The 24,232-nt window shown below is 48.8% G+C and overlaps 1 protein-coding gene across 2 annotated transcripts in view; it reads right to left on the bottom strand.

Annotated features, from left to right (window-relative positions):
* Positions 1-24,232, bottom strand: part of KDM2B (lysine demethylase 2B) — a 117,233-nt gene that overhangs the window by 12,704 nt on the left and 80,297 nt on the right. For both annotated transcript variants that reach the window (XM_069497631.1, XM_069497629.1), the window contains exon 13: positions 5,098-5,322. In XM_069497631.1, coding sequence (XP_069353732.1) covers positions 5,098-5,322 — 225 coding nt within the window. The remainder of the gene's footprint in view (positions 1-5,097; positions 5,323-24,232) is intronic.

Below are 24,232 nucleotides of genomic sequence, written 5' to 3'. Positions count from 1 at the left end.
TGGCTCACGCCTGTAATCCCAGCACTCTGGGAGGCTGAGGCGGGAGGATCGCCTGAGCTCAGGAGTTCAAGCCTGAGCAAGAATGAGACCCTGTCTCTACTAAAAAAATAGAAAGAAATTAGCTGGACAACTAAACATGTACAGAAAAAATTAGCTGGGCATGGTGGTGCATGCCTGTACTCGGGAGGCTGAGGCAGGAGGATCGCTTGAGCCCAGGAGTTTGAGGTTGCTGTGAGCTAGGCTGAAGCCATGGCACTCTACCCCGGGCAACAAAGTAAGACTCTGTCTCAAAAAAACCCAAAACAACAACAACAACAAAAAAACAAACTGATGACATTTGTTGCAAATGATAAAATTCAAGTTTTTTTTTTTCAGTATTTTAAGAAAAATTATTTTGTTTGTGTGTGTGTGTGTGTGTGTGCGCGTGTGCGCGCTTAACTCCAAGTCAACACCAACAGCAGCTAAAAATTTTGAGTTTTTGAATAAAAATTAGACTTTTGGAAAACTCAACAAGCCACCAAAAACTGGATGGCTTCCCAATACTGAAAGACGTTTCTGACCAGATCAGTGGTGATATTAACAAATGTGATTTTTTAAAAAAATACTATATAATGTTGTGTGCCGATATTTAGAAAATCTGCCCAACTCAGAAAGCCAGTATTTTCCAAACGACCAAGGCACGATGTTACAACATCATGCGTGAGCAAATGAGCTATTCAAAGGGCAAGACAGACTGACTTTTAATGTAACAGTATGAAAAGTTGAGCGATACAGTTTCAGATTCCACATTGCAACTAACCTTTCAGAAACTGCCCCCTGTTGAGTTCTGGTCGAGTATCAGAATATCCATGGTTTTCTAAAAAGGCTATTAAAATACCCTCCTCTCTTTTTCAACTACTCTGTATCTGTGTCAGACCAATTTTCCACATACTCCCTCCCTCCAAAACATCACAACAGATGAAATATCCAGGTCTTTTCTAAAGAACCGGACATGTAAGAGATTTACAAAAAGATAAAATGCTATCCTTACTAATTATGTTTGTTTTAGAAAATGTAGTTATTTCTCATTCAAACGTTATTTCCATTAACATGTAATGGGTTTCTTGTTATTTTTTAAATGAATTTTAATTTTTTAAAAAATTCCTCAGTTTTAATTTCTAAGACACTATTAATAGCCCACATAAATGAAAGCTCCTTGGGGTCCTCATAATTTGTAAGAGCAGAAAGGGGTCCCAAGACCACAAAGTTTGAGAACTGACATACCTGACTCTAAAGCCTCCAAGGACAGGGTCAGGTCAGCCTCACTCTCCCTGTGCTCGCCCCACCCTCCCAGCGCTGATGTAGTTAGTACCAGTATACAGAGAAAGCACATAGCCAATTTTTGTTAAACTTCAGAGGAGCTTCAAGTAAGCTGGGAGATACACTTCACTGGTAAGTGGAAAAGACTTCATCAAATGGCACAAACAGGTAAAAGAGTAAAAGAGTCCCATTCATTCAACAAACACCTAATGAACATCTGCTACAGCCTAAAACCAGGTCCTGAGGGGTACAGGAGTGAGGAAGACAGCTGTCCGCTTGAGCTATTTGGGAAACAAAGTATTTGGGAGGACAAAGACATAACTTGCTGCAATCCAAGGAAAACATTTGAAAAGTCATGTTCAAGTGTTACAGGAAGCAGCAGAGGCTGATTTCTGAAGGACTCAGAGGACAGGGCAGAGGAGAGAAGTGGGAAAGGGAGAGGGGCCTCAAGGTGAACAAGGACAGAGAAGCCTGCACAGGCCAGGCTACACGGGGCAGCCCCGGGCAAGACTGCAGCTGGGGGTGCCCAGGTGGGGGGCACAGCCCGTGGTGGGGGCCCGACAGGAGGCAGGATGGAAGGCAGCACCAGAGGTGAACCCACCGCAGAGACCCAGGAGGGAGCCGGAGCCAGAGCCATCCAGAGCCATCGTGGGGAGGGGATGAAACCTGCCGAGGCAGGGCCAGAGACAGGCAGCGAAGGGAAGCGCTGGGCTGCTTATGGCAAAAGGGAGACTCTGACACACCAAGAGAGAAGGGCCGGGAAGGGGTGGGCCTGCATGTGTCGCAGGTGGGTACATCATGGAGCAAGTGCCCAACAAAGGAGAAAGGCTAGAAGAGGAGTAGGAAGGACGCCGAGGGTCTGGCCGAGTCTGCATGTGCTATCAGCTCAAGAAGCCCCGTCAGGCTGGAGAGAGAAGATGCACAAAAGTGAGGTTTCCCTCAACCCACACGCACAGTGCCAGGCACCGGAGCTGCAAAGATAAGGTGGCACCCGAGACAGGATTCCCATAACTGGGCCCAGGACACTGGGGGTGGAAGAGAAAATAATGCCAAAGAGGGAAACACAGTTGTGCGTTCACTGTCGACACACGAAGTTTCAGGTGACACTGTTCTTAAAAGCAAAAGTCCCTACAGACATGTGCTCTTAAACCCTGACATAATCCAATGGGTCCCATGGACCCTCTCTCCTGGAAAAACACACAAATATGCATGCACAGAGACAAATGTCTTTGTTTAATTTCAGGAGGGCTCAAAAATTACCTGAAAGCCATTCAAATGTCCTAGGGTTCAGGTAACAATTAAAAACCCAAGCAGGAAACTTAAAAACCTCTGCAGCAATCAACAGAATGAAAAGGCAGCCTAGAGGATGGGACAAAATCCTTGCAAACCATCTCTCTGATAAGGGGTTTATATCCAGAATATGTAAAGAACCTCTACAACTCAACAATTTAAAAAAGGCCCAAAAATCCAATTAAAAAAATGGGCTAATAGACATTTCTCCCAAGAAGATATACACATGGTCAAGAAGCACATGAAAAGATACTCAACATTACCAATCATCAAAGAAATGTAAATCAAAACCACAATGAGGTATCACCTCACACACATTAGGATGGCTACTATCAAAGACAAACAAGTACACAAAACAAAAAACCCAGAAAGCAAGTGCTGGTGAGGATGTGGACAAACAGGAAACCTTGTGCTCTGCTAGTGGGAATGCAGAATGGCACAGCCACTATGGGAAACAGCATGCAGGTTCCTCAAAAAATTAAAAAAAAAGTGACCATATGACCCAGCAACTCCACTTCTGGGTGTACAGTTGACTCTTAAACAACACGGGTTTGAACTGTGTGGGTCCGATGCAAACTCAGGTTCTTTTCAATAAAATTGACCCCTAGTACACCTGCCTCTCCTTCCATCTCCTCCACCTTTTCCGCCTCTGCCACCCCTGAGACAGCAAGACCAACCCCTCCCCTCCTCCTCCTCAGCCTGCTCAACATGACGACAAGGATGAAGACTTTTATGATGATCCACTTCCACTTAATAAATAGTAAATATATTTTCTCTTCCTTACAATTTCTTAATATCATTTTTGTTTCTCTAACTGACTTTACTGTAACAACACAGCAAACATAACACATATGCAAAATATGTGAGTTGACTGCTCATGTTACCAGTAAGGCTTCTGGTCAACAGTAGGCTATCAGTAAAGCCTTCAGGGAGTTGAAAGTTATACGTGGATTTCTGACTGTATGGAGGGCTGGTGCTCCTAAACCCCATTTTGTTCAAAGGTCAACTATATATCCAAAATAATTAAAAACAGGATCTCAAAGAGATATTTGCATACCATGTTTACTGTAGCACTATTCACAATAGACAAGAGGTGGAAGCAACTTAAATGTCCTTCAACAGATGAATGGATACAGAGAATGTAGTATATACACACAACAGAATATTTTTTTTACATTTGAATCAGTTTTGATTCAATAAACTGGAGTATTATTCAGCCTTAAAAAAGGAGGAAATTCTGTCATATGCCACAACATGGATGAACCTTGAGGACATTATGCTAAGGGAAATAAGCTAGTCACGAAAAGACCAGCATTGCATGATTCCACTTCTATGAGTTACCCAGAACAATGAAACTCTTGGAAACTGAAAGTGGAATGGTGGGTGCCAGGGGCTGGGGGAGGGGAAAGGGGAGTAGTTGTCCCATGGGTTTAGACTAGTTTCAGTTTTGCAAAATGAAAACATTCTTGGAGACCAGCTACACGACGATGTGCCTATGGTTAACACTACTGTACTGCACACTTAATGATCAAGATGGCAAATTTTATGTTATGTGTTTTTTGATCACAATTAAAAATACAAAACACAAGCGGCATGTGTGTGGAGAGAGAAGGGTAAGGCACGTCTGGACTTGGAGGGGCAGCAACGGGGGAGGGGGGCTCACCCTGTGCCAGGCTGGGCCTGTGGACACACTCACAGGGCCCAGGAATCCTGTCCCTCCCGCCAAGCCTGCTTTGCCATGGGGAATGACAGCTCCCGCAGGGAGGGCCACTGGGCCCCTTGGGAAGCAGCGCCCAGGAAGGCAAAGCATGCAGGTGGTAAGGGGGGATTCAAGGGCAAAGCCAGGACCATGCCAAGTTGCCAAAGTCCACATCCGCCACCCTGTGCTGGCTGGGGCAAGCCCAGCAGCCCTGGGCCACCACCGAAGACCAGGTGGTGGATACCGACAAGCAGAATAGGTCTGGAGGGGCTGCTGGGCTCTCTAGGGGCCCAGCTCCTCGGCTCCATAAATCACTGGTCTTTGTCTGGGGCAGCCCCCTCAGGAGGGCACTGACCTTCCACCCAGACCTCTGACTCTAAAGGCAGGACAGCAAGGAAGGAAGGAAGGAAGGAAGGAAGGGCGTAGAATCGTCATGAACTGGACCATAAATGTTGGTAACGGGGTCATAGACAGGACAGGCTGCCCTGACATCTTTAATGGTGGAGACTTCAAAGTGCTTGGTTCATCTTGGGAAGGAAGGAGTTTTAAGACCAGCAGACTCTGAAGAAACAGGCGCCTGAGCACATGACAGCACGGCCCCAAGTCTAGCACCGGGGGATTTTCAAACAGCACTGGCTTGAGCCCCCTTCCTTTCCACAGGGAGACCTCCCAGCGTTTCTGCAGCTCCAACTTCTCTTTATGCGGAGGGGCCGGACAGACCAAAAAGCAGATAGACAGGCCTCACGCAGAGGGAGGAGAGGCCGCCAGGGCACTGGGGGGAGAGCTCAGCCTCCACCGCCCGCACTCACCGCGATGCACTGCCGCATGATGCAGCTTTGCTTCATCCGCCCGGGGCCCCCAAATTTCTTCATGTCCTTGCAGAAGTGGCACTCTCCGCACTCGGTCCGCAGGCAGGCCTCGCACTTGCGGCATCGCGTCCGGCGCCGGCGAGCTCCTGCTGTTGTCCGGTTGGCGGCCAACTTCACCGCGGAGGCCGGGCCCAGCTTCCCCTTGGGCCGACCCACAGCCCGGTTCTGCAGGAGAACAGACGGGACCGGTCAGACGGGAGGCTGCAGGCGCTGCCAGACCCCCAGGAAGGGTGTTACAGCTGAACTGTGTCCCCCAGAAAGACAGGCTGAAGTCCTGAACCCTGGCGCCTCAGAATGTGACCTTATTTGGAGAGGGGCTTTACAGAGGTAATTAGGTTAAATGAGGTCATTCAGGTGAGCCCTAATCCAGCAGGGCTGGTGTCCTTATGAAAAGAGAAAATTTGGACACAGAGACACACACAGAGGGAACGCACGTGCAGACACAGGGAGAAGACAGCCATGTGACTGGAGCCCTGTCTAAGCTGGTAAGTGCCAAGGACTGCCAGCAGCCACCAGAAGCCGGAGGAGGCAAAGGAGGACCCTCCCCTAGAGCCTGCAGAGCGAGCACGGCCCTGCCAACCCACAACTTGATGTCAGACTTCTGGCCTCCAGACTTGAGAGAGAATAAATATGTTATTTTAAGCCACCGGTTATGGTAGCTCTAGGAAGCTGCTATGGGGGCACCCTGCTTCTGATGGCAGCATGCCCAGGCTCAAGACCCCTTCGCAGCCCCTCTTCCTGCTCTTGGCCGGGCTGTACTTCCCCAGAAAGGACACATGGGGCCACACAGTTGGCCTCTGTTCCCTCTGCCAGGAACACTGCCCCCTTCCCGCTCTGCTTGGCTAATGCCCACTCACCCTGCAGGACCCGTTCACACACCGCTTTCCTCCTGGAAGCCCTCCCTGCCCACCTGCGCCGGCTCAGGGCCCCCACTGTGGGCCCCGCTGCAGCTCTCATAACCGTCATCACTGTGCTTGCACCGTCTTCCCTTTGAGACGTGGGCACAGGGGGGCTCTCACCAAGGGTGTCTTGTCCACCACTGTTTCCACTACGAGACGGCCGGGCACACAGCACGTGCTCAACAAACCAAACCCACCCTCGGGAGAAGGGGACAGTAGCCTTCAGGCTCCCCCAACTCTCAGACCTTCCCTAAACGGGCTTCAAATGCTTCTTTCCCTGTGACTCAAGGGAGAACAGAGATGGGTCAGCGAACAGGGAGCAGAGCTGACCGCCAAGCCACAGCTCTCGCCCTCTGGGCCTGACGTCCTGGCCACCAGCCCCAGAGCCTCCTGCAGGCCTGGGATCCACAGTGGAGCCTCTAAACTAGCTGCTGAGGACACTGTCCACGGAAGTCCCCTGTCCACCAGGGATCTGCAGTGGGAAGGACCAGCATGGGGGAGTCTGTCTTGTCTGAAGCACCTCTGTGAGGAGCATGAGTTTCCTGAGAAACGGTAAGTCCCTTTGTCAGGGAGACATGTTGCTGCCCCTGAAACCATCTGACCTAACTGGCATCTAACGCTTAAAGCCCCTTGCAGCTCACTGAACGACCTTCAGTCCAGCCCCAGCCTTTCTTATTTTTTTTTTGAGACGGAGTCTCCCCTCTGTGGCCTGGGCTCGAGTGCAGTGGTGCCATCATACCTCACTGCAACCTCGAACTCCTGGGCTCAAGCAATCCTCCTGCCTCGGCCTCCCAGAGTGCTAGGATTACAGGCATGCGCCACCAAGCCTGGCCCCATCCTTTTAATTTTAGTTTGTCATCTTGAATCCCTAAACAAAACCCCATCCTTTTGTTAATTTGTGGGCCCAGAAGAGCCGTTACTCTGCACACCCCACAACAGTGAAGAGGGTCCTCCTTCCAGGGACCCCTCCCCACAGCACACGCAACTCCCCCGACACCAGGGCTGCCTAGAAACGCCCAACTGCACAGAAAGAAAAACACTCCGCCTTCCTCCACAAATGCAGCTTTGCCAGGGCAGCAGTCCCTGCAGGCAGCCACCAACCTCACCTCTCTGCTGACACCTAAGTTGTCCTTCCCTCAGACTCACCCTCCCAACAGCCAGCAGCAGTGAGGGAAGCTGCGAGGCCTCCGCCAGCCCACCCAAGTGCCCACCTCAGGAAGCGCCATGTTTGGCTTCTATCCCGCTCAGCCTGCCCTGAACCCCAGAGAGTAAAGGGAGGACCCCTCCCTCGCCAGCTGGGGGTTGTCACACCCACCCTTCCCTCTGTGGCAGCCGGGACTGTCACCAGCGAGGGACAAGGGACGGCAGGCCCCTGGGTTGAGGGCTGGCTACCAACCAGTCGCTTAGGAAAAGGGCCGCCCGACATGAATTGCTCTTCCATCAACCAGCCAAGGGTTCCGCGCCCTCTGCCCACCAGTTCTCACGGTGGGTCCGGGCGCCCCCCGCCCCCCCACCACACACTCGAACAGCCCACCGAGACAACGCTCTTGGCAGGCAAATTTGGTGACAACCCCACACGCCAATCCAGGTCAGGTCTGGCTGTCCTAGTGAGAAGGAAAACAAGATCAGTTTTCATTGCTTTTTGGATTTGAAAATGGTACATGAGGGACCATGGGCCTGAAAGCTGAGCAGCTGACCAAGAGCAACAAAGAACACCAGGAGGAAGTGACAATGACAGGGACCCCAGCAATGGTGACAGTAGGTATTTTCTGAGCACCCACTATATGCAGGCACCATGGCCATTTTACATAGGATGTTACCTAACTTTTCCCGTGACCACCATGTGAGAAATGCCTTCATGTCCCCGTTTTTCAGATGAGGAAGCCCAAGTCAGAGGTCGAGTGACTTATGGTCATGGAGCTGTGCTCTGAACACCATAAACCACAACGGTGCGAAGTGGGGCAAGAGGCTCACAGATCCACCGGGATGGCCAAATGCCCCCAGAAGGAGTGCACAGCTAGTGCCACGATGCCCTCAGTATGAAGAATGCCAGCAAGAGGTGCAGAGAAGCACAGCTACTTCCAGAGAAGTGGAAACCCATGAAGGTTCTCCCCCTCTCTTCCCAGCCCACAGTACTTTCTGATTCTACCCCTCCAAACAGCAGATGTCCTGTTACCAACTCACTCCTCAAATACCTGAAACTCGGGCAACAACGTGGCCAGCTTCTGAGGCCTCAAGGCAAGTGCATGGGCCGCCTCTAAAACCAGAAGCAAAGAAAGAGCTCCAACTCTGACTGTTGAGCAGGAGGTTCTACAGACCAACTTCTCTGGTGAAAAACTGAAAAAATTCCAGGAGTCCAAAGGAACATCAGGTATTAATGACCACGGAGCACCTCTGTCCTTGCTGGCCCTGAGGACAGTGTTAGGCCAACCCAGCCAGAGTGACAAGGCTTGTATGTTACCATGCAACAAGCCCACCTGCCTGTGATTCCCAAAGCATGTTCACATCCAAAGTAGCATTTTTCCAACGCATGGAAAACAGATGCTTGGACCTTGACCGCAGCTGAAACATCCTGGAAAACAACAGACCAAGTGACAGAGGACATCTCGAAATAAGAGGTGTAAGAAGCCGCTGTTTCTGAAGACCTCGCTCTTGCCCTCTCTACCCGCTGTCAAATCAAGCTAGAGAGGCTTTTGCTGCCTGCAGCTTCGCAGCCTCTGTAGAAGTGGTCACCAGCTGGCTTGTCAAGACTACACTGGGCAACAGTGAAATGCAGGATCGCCACAAAGCCGACTGAAAACGGCAACAGTGAGACATCTGAGGGTCTCTATGAAAACACCCAACTGGGACTCTGAAGAACCAACCAGGAAACCAGGTGATGGCAGAGTAAGAGAAAACGGTGACTCTAAAGGGGACAAAAGGAATAAAAAGGAAGGTAAGTCAGCTAAAGCCCTCTCCTTTTGGCATGAAGCTTCTGTCCTAGTATCTTTTGGGTGCTACCCAAAGTTTCAAACACCAAGTCTAACTTCCACTCTGTCCTACCCCTGGCCCAGACAAAGAGAATGAGGGCATCCACAGACATTCACTTACAAAGTAGCACCCCCAACCCCAAGGCCATCTATTGACTTCAGCAACCCAGGATCTATATCCTCAGCTCATTATGAAAGGTTAGAAAAATCTGGAGCGTGCACACATACCAATTTTAGTATTCCAACACCTTTTCTCCATCAGAAGCTCAAAAGCATCTCTCTTAAAGGGAATAATATCAAGGTAGTTCTTTTGTTCATTCATTCCACCAGTGTTTATTGAGTTCCTCCGGTTTACAAAATACTATCTTCCAGAAAATTAATGGGCAGAACCTCCTCAATCTCTCACCTCTTAAATACAGGGATTGAAATGACTTTGATTAACCTAAATTAAAGGCAAGACATCCTGTGTTCATGGGTTGGAAGATTTAATATTGTTAAGATGGCAATACTCCCCAAAGTGACCTACAGATTCAAAACCCTAATCAAAAGAACAACTGGTGTTTTTTCAGAAATTGACACGCTGATCCTAAAATTCATACAGAAATGCAAGGGACTCAGAATTACCAAAACAATCTTAAAAAAGAACAAAGTAGAGGATTCACACTTCGTGATTTCAACACTCACTACAAAGCTACAGTAAACAAGATGGTGTGGTAGTTAGTGGCAAGGACAAACAGATTAGTGGACTCGAATTGAGAGTCCAGAAATAACCTTGCATTTTTGACCAAATGATTTTCAACAAGGGTGCCAAGACAATTCACGGGGGGAAAGAACAGACTTTTAAACATATGGTGCTGGGAAAAATGGCTATCCACATGCGAAGGAATGATGGTAGACCCCTACCTCACACCATATTTAAAAATTAACTCTCAGGCCGGTAATACCAGCAGTTTGAGAGGCCCAGGCGGAAGACTGCTTGAGGCCAGGAGCTCGAGACCAGCCTGGGCAACATGGCAAGACCCCTCTCTACAAAAAAAAAAAAATTTAAAAATCAGCTGGGTGTGGTGGTATGCACCTGTAGTCCCAGCTACTCAGGAAGCTGTGGCGAGAGAACTGCTTGAGCCCGGGGGTTTGAGGCTCGCTGCAGTGAGCCACAGTGGCACTACTACACTCCAGCCTGAGCGGCAGAGACTCTGTCTCAAAAAAGAAAACAACAATAACAACAAAAACTAAAAAATGGATCAAAGACCTAAACATAGAGCTAAAACTATAAAATGCTTAGAAAACACACAAGTGCAAATCTTCATGACTTTGGATTAGGCAATGGTTTCTTGGATGTGACATCAAAAGCACAGGTGGCAAAAAAAAAAAAAAAAAACCAAAGAAAAATTAGACTTCATCAAAATTAAAAACTTTTGTGTTTTAAAGGACACTATCATATGTGAAAAAGCCCACAGAGTTGGAGAAAATATTTGCAAATCATATATCTAGTAAGGAGCTAGTATCCAGAATATGCAAAGAACTCTAACTACTCAACAATAAAAAGATAAATATGCCATTTTAAAAATGGGCAAAGGATTTGAATAGCCATTTCTCCAAAAACGATCTACAAATGGCCAATAAGCACATGAAAAGATGCTGAACATCACTAGCTAATAGAGTATGTAATTTGCACTGGAGACTCATTCATTAACCCCCTCATTCACACATTCACCCACCCACCCACCCACTCAAGTGTTTTCTGGCTGTGAATTATGTATCAGATTCAATGCTAAGTGCTGGGACTACAGAGATGAGTAAAATATGTTCCCTACTCTCAAAGGCATTACAGTTTAGGGGGAGAAAGACATGCAGCCACATAAACGCAATGTAACGTGATGATAATATTAAAAGCTAACATTTATTGACATGCTCATCACTCTTGTCATTATTTGTATCAATAATCTATGAGGAAGAAATTACCATTATCACCATTTAAGAGTGAGGAAACTGAGGCACAGCACAGTTAAGTAATCTGCCCAATGTCATACTGCCAGTAAATGAGAAAGCTCTATGCCCAGACGCTGGCATGCTGACCCAGAAGAAATGCCTACCTTACAGGTAAGGGAGTTTGAAAAAATCATTCCAGAACACAGGAGGTGGTGACTAAGGTAGGCCTTGGAGGGAGAACAGGACTTTGCAGGCAGCGGGGTGGGGGAGTAGGGAGTGGGTATTCTAGGCAGAAGGAAGAGTTCGATAGAGATGTGAAACTACATGACACATTCAAGGAACTGCAAATAGCTCAACACGGCTGCTGGGAAACAGCCCTGAAGTGGCAGGAGCCTCATCCTGCAGGGGCTCCTATGCCACAGTAGGGAAATGGACCCTGTGAGAGTAAGTCAGAGAACGACATGATAGTGTTCCAGCAACTGTGTGGGTATTTTTTGGGCAGTGGGCAAGACGAAAGACAGGGAGATCAGCAGAAGATGATGAAAGCAAGAACAGACACAATGGAAGGGACGAAGAGGGGGGTATGATTCAGGAGATGTTTTAGAAGTGGACCCAGTATTAGAAGATCTGGTGTCTGACTGAACATGGGGTAGCAAGCAGGAAGAGTTCTGGAAGATTGAGGTTTCTGGCTTGAGCAACAGGACAACAGGGGGCTTAGGAGAGGGGAGGAAACAACGACTCCACTGTGGACATGTGGAATCTAAGGGACCCATGGGACATCCAAGGAAGGTATCCAGCAGGCAGGTGGGACCAGAGCTAAGAAACTCACCTGGGAATCAACACTGCATAGGTTTTAAAACTAGTTAAGTCCATAAGGCTGTCCAGGGGGAAGGGCAGAATGAAAAGAGCATCTTCAACAGTACCCTCAAGACTGAAAACAGGACGGGCGCGGTGGCTCACGCCTGTAATCCTAGCACTCTGGGAGGCCGAGGTGGGCGGATCGTTTGAGCTCAGGAGTTCGAGACCAGCCTGAGCAAGAGCGAGACCCCATCTCTACTAAAAATAGAAAGAAATTATATGGACAGCTAAAAATATATATAGAAAAAATTAGCCGGGCATGGTGGTGCATGCCTGTAGTCCCAGCTACTCGGGAGGCTGAGACAGGAGGATCACTTGAGCTCAGGAGTTTGAGGTTGCTGTGAGCTAGGCTAACGCCACGGCACTCACTCTAGCCTGGGCAACAGAGTGAGACTCTGTCTCAAAAAAAAAAAAAAAAAAGACTGAAAACATTCAAGGGGCAGGAGAGAAAAAGCAACCTGCTGAGAAATGGCTGGAAAGGCTAGAGAAGTAGGAGGAGGCTGTGGCATCATGAGAGCCAGGGAAGGGTTTCAAGAAGGGAGTGGTCAAGAGTTTCAACTGTCAAGAGAAAAGAGTGAAAAAAACAGAACATAGCTATATGTTTTTACAATTAAGACAGTTCCAAATTTTCTACCAAACAACCTTGACAATATCACGCTGACACAGAGTCCCACAAGCGATGGCCACAGCCCCCCAAATTTCTTTAAACATGCTAATGCTGCATTCTACTGCACGACACAGCCATATTATCTCAACAGCACACCTGTCCTCAAATCTTCAAGCACAATGGACATCCCAAGAAAAGTGGGATTTTACCAGTGTTGCAGTCCCTTCAGACACACCTACAGACTTCAGGGAAGGCTCTGGATTTTTTTTATATACTTAAAGGGCAAGAGCATAAGAACACAAGAGCCACCAGAAAACCCAGGGCATGGGAAGACCTCTGGAGAATCTGAGGAAAGCTAGGATCTTTTCCCCAGAAAAGCACACATAAGCACAAAGTAACAAAACCTTTGCACACATTTTCAGGAAGGTTCGGGGACCCCCTCCCATCTTAAAATTTCACTATTTAAGAGGTTATAATGGATAACACCGTGGTTATGATCACATGAATTTCTGAGAGATTTTCTTCTCCATGATTTCCTAATTATTATTATTTTCAACAACAAGCTGTTATTATTTTTATAGGAAAATGAAGAAATAAAAGCTGTTTTCATTTCAGAAATTTAAAAACAAAAACAAGCTGGAAAAAGAATTCACCTCAGTAACGGCCCTTCTTTAAGGGGCAGCTCCTCGAACTGGAAAGCAAAGTGGAAGAATTTTCTGACACATTCTGTACTGGAGAAGCAAATGAGGTCGATGGGAGAAGGCCCAACCAAGGGCGCACACTGGCAAAGAGCGAGTGAGGGGCCTCCTGCCCACGAGGCTTACCCACCATCACCCACCCCGTCCCCCCCGACTGCTGTCCTACAGTATGTGACACTTGGGAAAACCCAGGTTGCTGGGGGAAGGCATGGGGCAGACAGGCCAGCAACCAGGACAGGTGATGAGAGAAGTGCAGACTTTAAGGCTCTGATGGGGATGGGGGTGGGGGTGGGGGTGGGGGTGGGGGTGGGGGTGGGGGGGTGAGGCCAGCTGCAGAGATGGACTGAGCGGCACTAATTTCCCAACAGGGCCCCCCCTCCATGGGGTCCTTTCACCCAGCAGGTGGGTGAGTATACCTGCCCGCCCACACTCCAGAACTTGCATCCCTCCTCATTAAGGGCCTTCTTTCCTGCCAAAGCCATTCAGGAGGGTGGGGCGGAGGTGGGGAGAGACTTGAAGAAGGGCTGGATCTAGAGCTTGCAAGCTGGAGACTCCAGAGACTCTAAGCTCTGCTTTGGAAGATGCAAACGCCTTCGAGGTCCTCAGAGGAAGCTACTCTTCCAGGGCCTAGACTGAGAAAACTGTTAAAGAAACAAGTGCAGGAAGAGGTGAGGGGCAGTGAGGCACTACCTGGAGTGCCCCCAAGTGCAGGGTCCCTTAGCTGACAACCACGTTCTCTGCGGGGACTACGGGAAAAACCTGCTGCCCATTGCTCTGACTGGATGTCATCTCCCTCAGTGCACCCAAGTGGGGAAAAAAATCATATTAAATTGAACATCACAACCTCGATCACTGCTAATGACTCCAGTAGTGCCACAGCGGGCTGACCAACCTGAGAAGGAAGAAAAAAACCTGTCTAAAGTACAGGTCCTCTCTTAATGGAAGTCTCTCTTAGGAGTCGAGAGAAATTGTGTTCTGAAGGCCAGAGACACACTAAGTCTTGTGCAGGTCAAAGACTGTATCTACTACAGGTCATAGGGTGTGACCAAATTTAAAAAACAAACAGAAAACAGGTAACAGGAACCTCAATCCCGGCATCCTATGAATAAGCAGGTGCTATGGAAATGATAAACTGTTGGCAGGATTAGGTAGACCCAAACCGAACTAAAATGTTAAAACCAAGAGTTGAGGTTCGAGCTAAGCAACAGTAATTTGACAGCCATTCCCACACCGTGCTACTGACTTGATGAAAGTTCAAGTCAAAACCACTTGAACCGTCCCGGATTAATCCAATACAAAAAACCAGTGAGGTTCAGGAACACCTCAGAAGGCACACGTGCCTGAAAAATCTGCAAAACTGAGAAACAATAAAATTTAACTTTGTCTCTGTTAAATAAAGCCACTTAATACGTGTGTTGCGATTTAACTACCGCATATACAGTACTTCCTCAATTACGCCTAATGATGGGGGGGGGGGGGAAGCTCCCACATTTCGGCTTGGTCACTCCCAAACACCTTTATTCCACTAAGGAAATGCACCGGGATTATAAATAAGCATCTTAGTCGCCCAGTCCGTCCAATGCCACTTGATAACTCAACCCATCCCATTCTTAATTCCTTGGACAAGTCTACCTAGCCTGTGTCTTGTTCCGAATATTATTTTGCAGATTATACTTCGTAAAACCTCAACTTTCTTCCCCTGCTTCCCAAATACGAACCTTCCCGGAGTAAATTCACGCTGTAAACACACCCAGGGCTTTGTTTTACACACAGATTTCTCCCCCGGTCCCGAGAGAGGTGGCTTTTCCTTCTAAATCCAACCCAGGCCAACTCCTGCCATCTGGGGTCACGGCTTCCTCCGCCGTCGCTGCCGCCGAGCGGACTCGCCCGGGTTCCGGGTGGCCCGCGCCGGCCCGCGGCTCGCACCCCTTCCTGTCTCCGTCTGCCCACGGCGGGCAGGCGGGCGGGCGCGCGGCGCCCAGACAAAAGCTCGGGCCGTCGGGCCCACGGGCCCCGGGCGTCCTCCAAGCCCGGAGGCCGAGGGTCCCGGTGCAACTTTGCAAACAGAAAGGAAGGAGGCGCCGGCGCCCGCGGGGTCCGGGTGCGCCCGGGGCGGCCGGCACGCGCGTGGGCCGCGGGCTAGGGCGCCAGGGGAGGGCGCGGCGCGCCCCGCGGCCGCCCGCAACTTGCCCGCGAGCCGTGGCCCGCGCCCGCAGGCCCGCCCGACGGCGAGGCCCGGCGGCCCACATTGTCCCTGCGGCACCCGGCGGCCACCCGCGCGCACGCCCGCCCGCACACGCCCCCTGCCCGGGCCGGCCGAGGGGCCGCCGGCCTGCCGCGCTCCTCCACGCCCCGCTCGGGCCGGGCCCTGCGGCCCCGCCGGCGGCGGCTGCAAAACTTTCTCCTCATCGCAGCGGCGGCGGCGGCGGCGTCGCGGCCGCCCTCGGCTCGTCAGGCAGTCGGTCGGGAGGTCGGCGGCGCGTCCCTCCCCTCAGCCCCACCCCGGGCCGCCGACCTGGTCCGGCTCCGATTCATAGTCGTCGTCCTCGGCGCTCACGGACATGGCCATGGCTCATGGTGGGCCCAGGCTCGCGCGCGCTGACATGGCTGGAGCGGCGCCGCCGCCGCCGCCGCCCGCCCGGAGCAGGCTCGGCTCGCCCTGGCTCGGGCTCGGGCTCGGGCTCGGGCTCCCGCTGCCGCGAGGAGGGAGCCGCGCCGCGCGCCTCGCACGCCCGCGCGGGAGGGGGCGGGGAGGGGCCGGCGCGGGGAGGGCCGGGGCGCTCATGCATATGCATGAGGCGAGCCAGGAAGGGGCTGGCCCCCCGGGCGGGCGGGCCAATGGCGCGGCCGCGGCGTTCGGGCCGCACACAAAGGGAGCCCGGCCTGCGGTGACACGGGGGCGGGTCTGCCGAGGGCGGCCCAGCGCGGCTGGAGCGCGGGGACTGGGGCTGCGTGGGGGCGTGCCGGCGCCCCGCCCGGCCCCGCCGCGGGATGCACATGGGTGGCTGCACGCCGCCACCGCTGCAACAGGAAATGCACGCCCGGCCTGGGGTGGGGTCTTTTGTGTGGTCCAGCGGGGCGTCTCGCCGCAGCTCAGGGTCGCTCGGCCACGGGGGGACAGCCCTGCACGCGACGCCAGGCAGCGGTCCCTGCGCCCCCGGTAGCGGGCACGCGGGCTACCGGGTTTACACACGCTCCGGGACTGGGACCTGACGCCCGCGAATCCGAGAGCCCCCTATCCAGAGCCTGCGGGCTGGCCAGCCTGGATAAGATCTGGGGGCCCAGAGTCCCCCGACGCGGGCGGTTGGGCAGGGCTGCCCTCCCGACGCGCCCCTTTGCCCTCGGGTTTGCCTTTCCAGGTCGAGAACGTCAAACGTGAGGTTGGTGCAGGCAGGAGTTCCACTCCGGCCTCCTGACGCGGGCTGTCAGAGAGAACGCCCTGGGCCCTGTCCTGAGGGGGGCACCCCACCCTCTCGGGCAGCAACCCCCCCTTCCTGGGGTTCCCTGGAGTCAACCTAGCAAGGGTGGAAGGCGCTGCATGCCAGAACGCAGTTCTCCTAGGGGACTGGCAGCCCCCTAGGCTGGCCCCGGAAGGTGTGGGTTTCTGAATTTTTTAACTGTAAAGGTTCCTAGTGCTTACTCCAACTGCAGCCCACTCCTGCAGAAAATTGTTGCTAGAAATCCAGATTGATCGTCATTCCAAAGGCAAAAAAATAAAATCCACTGGGCACTTAAGCCAGCAGCCCTTACTCTAAAAGACAATGACCAATGCTGTTATTAACAGTTAACACACGCTAAGGAACAAGATGGCTTAGCTGGGCAGGTGGCATGTATATCCATCTATCCAAGGGCAGATCAATGTGCACACCTGTACCTGCTCAGTTTCTTTATCCATACAATGGGAACGATTTACTGAGTGATGGGTAACCTTTTGTAAAGGGATCAAAGCTGTCCTAAGAATAAGCCATGAAATCAGGTGATCAACTCTGCAATGGCTAGGCCACTGGCCCCAAAATCCATGGTGAGGACAGAAGGGACACACAGGCAGGTCATGGCTTGGGTTTTCAAAGGAGGCAGACTGTGTGGTGGAGACCTTGTAAATAAAACTCAGGAGGATTCTAGCAGAGAGTCGGCAGGAGTGAATAAGCAAGGATGTCAGTTTTACTGAGCAGATTTTAAAGTCTGTCTGAAATTTATACACCCACTGACACTATGGAAAAAATCCCGGCAGACTTGCTCTTTACCGAAACATATCTGTTCTCAGTTTCCTTCCCCCCACCCTTATATTTTTCACAATCCACTCAAGGTTACAACAAAAACAAGCAAATGAATACTCCTCACCCCAAACTCACTCCATCCCCGAAGGTCTTAGCTTTTTAAAAGCTACCTTGTCTGAACTTAAGTCTATGTGACCTCTTAGGGGACACTCTACCCGATAGGAAACCTTCAAAAAAGAAAGGGCTGATAACAGGCTAATCATGCTTTTGCCTCACTGTAATTGGTCAAACCTGCAGGGGTAGAGAGACACCCAAATGACATAATCATCAAGAGAAAAGTCTGTAAGCAGGTCTTTCCCATTACCAATCAGGAGCACAAGTTTATTTAGAATTGTCTTGGGACTGATTTCCTTCAAGGACTCTCCAAAACTCACTTCTGTGTTTAAGTAAGTAAAAAGACAACAGTTCTCGATGATCATGGCTCAAAGAAGAGAAAGGGAAAGCGTGGCCAAACAGAAGCTGCAGCTAACACAAACTTCCTTTCTCACATTATGTCATTTGAGAGACAGAAGGGGCCTCACCAGACGCCTTCACTTCACAGGTGAGGAAATGAAGGCCCGAAGAGAAGGAGGAAGTAGCTCTCAAGTCTAGAGTCCCTTCCTTAAACCATCCAGAGAAAGACCCCTTCCGGGGACCCCTTCCACCATTCCAGTAAAAGCAATACCATCAGCTTTTACTGGGCACGTTCAAAGGGCCAGACCCTGTGCTAAGTGTGCTATAGACATGATCTCATTTACTGCTGTGAACAGCCCCGTGAGGTATGTACCATTGTTCACCTATTTTACAGGTGAGAAGACTGAGGTACATTGCTGCAAGGGAGTGAAAGGACCTGGATCTGACCGAGTAGGTGACCGAAGCCTGGGCTCTTACCCAGGCCGCTCCAATGCTTCATGCCAAAGAGAAGAGAAGAGGACGCCAAATGAGATCGGTGTAATAATTCAAATGACAAACTCAGACTTCAGGAGAAAAAAATTAAGTGTCCCTTACTAGATGTCGTCAATTCCGTATTCTCCGTTCAAATCCAATTCCAAGGTGGGTCTTGAGATAGCCACACTGCTGTATGACCTGTCAAGGGCCAACTGTGGAATGAGCAAGCTACAGTGAAGACATGGTAACGTGGTGGGTTCTCTCCAAACACTAAGACAACTCCTGCCAGCCACTATCCTAACACCTCTTACAGATTCCTCTTCTGACACCTGCAAAGTGCTTCTTACTCCTATTTCCCTCAACCAGGTTTCCTTCAGTTAACTGGTACGCACAATTATCCAACATCTGTTTTGTATTAACAGTGTGCTGAACTGTATATGAAAATGCACATTATGTCACCCCTTGCCCAGTAGAATTGCCACCCTTAAAACTGAGCATTTACACTGTGCCTTTGGCTGGCCCTTTCTCCCTCTTGACCTCGTCTTCGAGTGACCCTAAGAACTGAACCCCTCCCGCCTCCACTTGGCAGAAGCTTGCTTATGTTTTTTTTTTTTTTTTTTTTTTTGAGACAGAGTCTCACTCTATTGCCCGGGCTAGAGTGCTGTGGCGTCAGAGAGCTCACAGCAACCTCAAACTCCTGGGCTCAAGCCATCCTCCTGACTCAGCCTCCCAAGTTGCTGGGACTACTGGCATGTACCTCTATGCCCGGGTAATTTTTTCTATATATTTTTAGTTATCCAGCTAGTCTCTTTCTATTTTTAGTAAAGATGGGGTCTCGCTCTTGCTCAGGCTGGTCTCGAACTCCTGACCTCAAGTGATCCTCCCGCCTTGGCCTCCCAGAGTGCTAGGATTACAGGTGTGAGCCACCACGCCCATCCTTTGCTTATGTTCTTAGAAAAAGCTCCCCAAGGCTGATGCCACCCAGGCAGCTGGTGCTTGCCCTAAGCCAAAAGGATCCCGAACTTTTGCCACGTGATGAGGAAATAAACAAACACCGATGAAAGCCAAGTCTTCCTCAGTCACAATTGCCACCTGCTTCCCTAGGTGTCATTTAATTTTCTGATCTGCCTATCAGATTGTGAAACCTCAGGAATGACCCCTGGCTGCCAAGAGGTTTTTCCCAGCCTTATCCTTGTCCCAGGGCAGGGATAGGCAATGTGCTAAGGTGGAAAGGAGGAGGGAAGAGAAGTTTACCCTTAGTCACCATCCTCTCCAAGCCCACTTCCAGGAATGGCAGGGGTAAGGGCAAACTGGGCCGATGTCCCCCTGGATTCTGGCTTACCTAGGGGGAGGGTCTCTCCAACCTCTGGTCCCTTTCCTTGCGCCATGTCACAAAGGCCAAGGATAAACCTTGGGAACATTATTTTCCAGAGACTCTCGGGAAGGGAAAGAGAATAGATTCTTTTTGTGTGAACACCAATGACTGGCTGATAATCACGTTTGTAAACATGCCCCCTAAGGAGGGAATAGAAGTGACAGAGCAGGTCTGCAAAGGGTCACCTCCTAATACATGTAATAATTTATGCCTAACAAGCAATAGAGAATGCATGCTTCGGTTATTTTACTATTATTTTACCATTTGTCTCTCTATTCTTCAATAGGCTTGCCCCCCTTAGTGGCAAAAACAGAAGGTCTTTTGGAGGCTTATTTTTCTGATATAATGTAAATTAGAGTACTTACCACAGAACATAGGACTCTAACGTTACCTGGATAAAACTGTGGTTCAGAGAGCGACAGTACGGCAGACCAAGGGCTGCAGTGACTTCTGTTAAGGAAGTTACTAATGTTATTTAACTGCCTTTTTATTTCTCCCCTAGAGAGTCAGGCCACGAGCATTTAAAAACCGCACATATTTGTCATATAAGTCCTCTAAATAGAGCAAACTTTCTGTGAAATGAGGGTTCCTTTCCTAATTAGGTCTCCTTACATTACCAAAGTCAGCCAATAAATAGTTACATTCACTGGAAGATTTGTGACTGTGCACAGGATTTTGAAAAATTAACTAATTTAACAGGTGACTGGCATCGACCTGAGAAATGTTTTTCCGCCACCCACCTCATTTCCAACACCTTTGCTGACCTTAGAAAGTTACCTCCCTTCTCTATTCATTTCCCTACCAAAATCCACGCTACGGCTGAGCAAGACAATTCGGACCAGAAAAGTGGGTTCACTTTATAACTCCCCCACCTGAAAATATAAGGAGCTAAATATACATAAAATGCTAGCACAGAATTCTGGCCTACGGAGTCAAGACTTTGTAATTTAAAAATATTTTTTGTAACAAGACCAAATCTCCACTTGGTTCCCTTGCTAACCAGAGCACCCCTCACTCTGTCTGGCCCACCATTCTCAAACAAAATGAAACAAAACACCCAGGAGAAGCAGGATCTAAAGTTCTGTGCAACTTGGACTCAAAAGACCAAACCTAAAGATTAGTCCAAATGAGATGACATGGCAGACAGCAAAGAGGCAAAAGCATGTGTAAAACTGTGCTCATCGTTCCCATCAGCTCTATTCACAGCAGCCACAAGGCAGAAACGACACGAATATCCCTTTTGTATATGAATGGATGAACGAAAGGTGGTCTGTCCCTGCGATGGAATATGACTCAACCATAAAAAGGAACACAGGGCTGACACATGCTCCAACGCGGATGAACCTGAGAACTGGATGCTAAGTAAGGAAGCCAGACACAAAAGACCGCATAGTGTAGGATTCCATTTATATGAAATCCACAGAGACAGAAAGTAGATTAGTTGTTGCCAGGGGCCAGGGGAGGAGGAGCGGAGAGTGACAGCAGATGGGGACGGGGTATCCTGTTGAGGGTGATGAAAATATTTTGGAGCTGGACAGAAGTGATGGTTGTGCAACACTGTGACTGTACTACATGGCAACGAATTGTTCATTTTAAAATGGCTGATTTTATGTTAGGTGAATTTTGCCTCCATGGAAAGCACATACAGTCATGTGCCACATAAAGACATTTTGGTCAATGACTGTGGTCCCATAAGGTTATAATACCATATTTTTACTGTACCTTTTCTGTGTTTAGATATGTTTGGATACACAAATACTCATGCTTATGTTACAATTGCCTACAGTATTCAGTACAGTAACATGCTGCCCAGGTTTGTAGCTAGCAGCAATAGACTATACCATATAGCCTAAGTGTGTAGCAGGCAATACCATCTAGTTTTATATAATTACACTCCATGATGTTCACACACAGCCGAAATTGTCAGCGACGCATTTCTTAAACATGTCCCTGTCATTAAGTGACACGTAACTGTGTATGTATCTACGTATTGTTTTCATCAGCCACATTTTCCCTAGGTTAGCTAAATTGGTCAAAATAGAGACAAAAAAATTGTATCTAAAACTTGAAGCCAGGTGCAGTGGCTCGTGCCCGTACTCCCAGCCATTTGGGAGGCTGAGGCAGGAGGATTGCTTGAGGCCAAGAGTTCAAGACCAGCCTGGATCTTGAACATAGTGAGATCCTATCCCAAAATAAAATAAAATAAAATAAATCAATAAAACTTGGGCATGAGGAGAAGCCTAGCTCCCATCCAGGGACTTTGTGTGAACTTTCTTTGCTCTCCAAGGGCGGGAACCATCTCTCTACACTCTATCATCACTCAAGAGTGATTTGTGTTCCCATTCCTGAAAGGTTATCTGGTTAAGAAACATAGGCCCTAAACCCTAGGAAATGCTGAAACTAACCAAACCAAACAGATAGTTGAATCACCTTCTAAATGAGCTGCTAACAGTCACTGTGGGGGTCTGATGGGCTCTGATAACACTTTAGTACCCATATACAAGCGACCTCCCTCCCTTTCTTCCTTCTCTCTCTCTCTCTCTCTCTCTCTCTGTTCCTGCTGCCCATCATTAAACTCAAAATAGAAAAAGCCTGACGAAACTCAACTGTCACCATTTGAAGCAGCACTTAAACCAACTCCTTACTTTGAAAATCAGCATTTAAAGGGAAAGAAGTTAAGCATGCAAGCTGCCTTTTCAGGAAGAACAGTATTTCAGGGTAGCTGCAATGGATAAGGGAAAGCTCTGCAAAAGAATCCCAGCTCATTCATATGGGAGGAATGACATTCTCCAAAGATCGTTTGTCATCTCCTGATAAAATTATTTGTTTAATTTATAAAAATTTTTCAGCTGGCCTCGTACTCCTGGGCTGAAGCAATCCTCCCACCTCAGCCTCCCGAGTAGCTGGGACTACAGGCGTGTGCCACTGCGCCAGCTCCTGATAACATTATTGATACAGCAAAGAATGATCAACAAGGTGTGGAAGCCATCAATGAATGGCCCCGCAGCAGGCAAGCAGGGGGCCGAAGCAACCCCATCCAGACTCTCTGGAGGAAAGAGGGAAGAACTAACGATAACTGAATAACAAGGGAACAGACTGCCCGGACCTTCATCAACTATATGTTTACTTTAGTCTAATGAAGCCTTTAGAACTTATTTCCAGATTACAGAAATTGCAAGATACAAACTAGATGACACTGCAAGGACACAGACAAATGCATAGACTGGGATGTTCTGCAGGACACGTGGCTCTTGTGTTTTCTACAAATCAAAGTCCTGAGAACAATCTAGAATAAAAGAGAGAGTTAAGAACAGATTCAATGTGTGCTCCTGGGTTGGATCCTGGTTTGGACAAAGCAGCTGTAAAGGATCATTTGGGAAACCTGAATATGAGAGGGCATTAGGGGGTATTAAAGAATTATACATTTTGTTAGATGTAATCATGTTATTTTGGTTATATAGAAAAAGAGTCTTCCTTTTCAGAGAGGCAAACCTAAGTATTTAGGCCAGGCATGGGTGGCTCACACCTGTAATCCTAGCACTCTGGGAGGCTGAGGCGGGAGGATCACTTGAGGTCAGGAGTTTGAGACCAGCCTGAGCAAGAGTGAGACCCCCGTCTCTACTAAAAATAGAAAGAAATTAGCTGAGCAAGTAAAAAAAAAAAAAAAAAAAAAAAAAAATGGAAAAAACATTAGCTGGGTGTGGTAGCACACACTTGTAGTCCCAGCTACTTGGGAGGCTGAGGCAGGAGGATTGCTTGAGCGCAGGAGTTTGAGGTTGCTGTGAGCTAGGCTGACGCCACGGCACTCTAGCCCAGGCAACAGAGCAAAACTCTGTCTCCAAAACAAAAAACCCAAAACCACAGTATTTAGGCATGGAATATAATGATGTGATGTCCATAATTTTCTAAAGAATAAAGTGAGTTAAAAAGAAATGCCACCACTTCACACCCAGTAAGAAGGCTAGTATCAAAAAAAGAGAAAATAACCAGTATTGGAGAGGATGTGGAGAAACTGGACTGTTGGTGGGAATGTAAAATGGTGCAACTGCTATGGAAAATGGTATGACAGTTCCTCAAAAATTCAACACATTAACTGCCATGTGGGTTGTATTTAACTCGTGCTAGTTTTGAGCCCGGGGCCTTCTGAAGACATGAATGTAACTCACATGTCTCTTCACCCTGGGAGCCTCGAAAATTATTTTTCAAGTTGCATACAACTCATGCACAGAAAACAATAAAATAGAACAAAATTTTCATTACATTAGAAAGGGTCATTTTGTTTTCAAAGATTTTATTCTATTTTCATAATGATACACTGTGGCCCCAAGGAAAAAAAAATTTTTTTTTCTAGTGTGGCAGTCAATGTGTTAAACGGAATTACTGTACGATCTAACAATCTCACTTCTGGGTATAGACCCGAAAGAATTGGAAGCAGGGACTGAAAAAGATGATTGGGGTAGGAGAAACCCAAGTGTTCACTAATGAATGAATGATACACAAAATGTGGTATATGTATGCAACAGAATATTATTCTGTCTGAAAAAGAAAATTCTGACACATGCTACAACATGAATGAAACATGAGGACATTATGCTA

Source organism: Eulemur rufifrons, chromosome 21 (assembly GCF_041146395.1).
Source record: "Eulemur rufifrons isolate Redbay chromosome 21, OSU_ERuf_1, whole genome shotgun sequence".
In the NCBI taxonomy this organism is placed as follows: Eukaryota; Metazoa; Chordata; class Mammalia; order Primates; family Lemuridae; genus Eulemur; species Eulemur rufifrons.
This window is presented reverse-complemented; position numbering and strand designations above follow the sequence as displayed.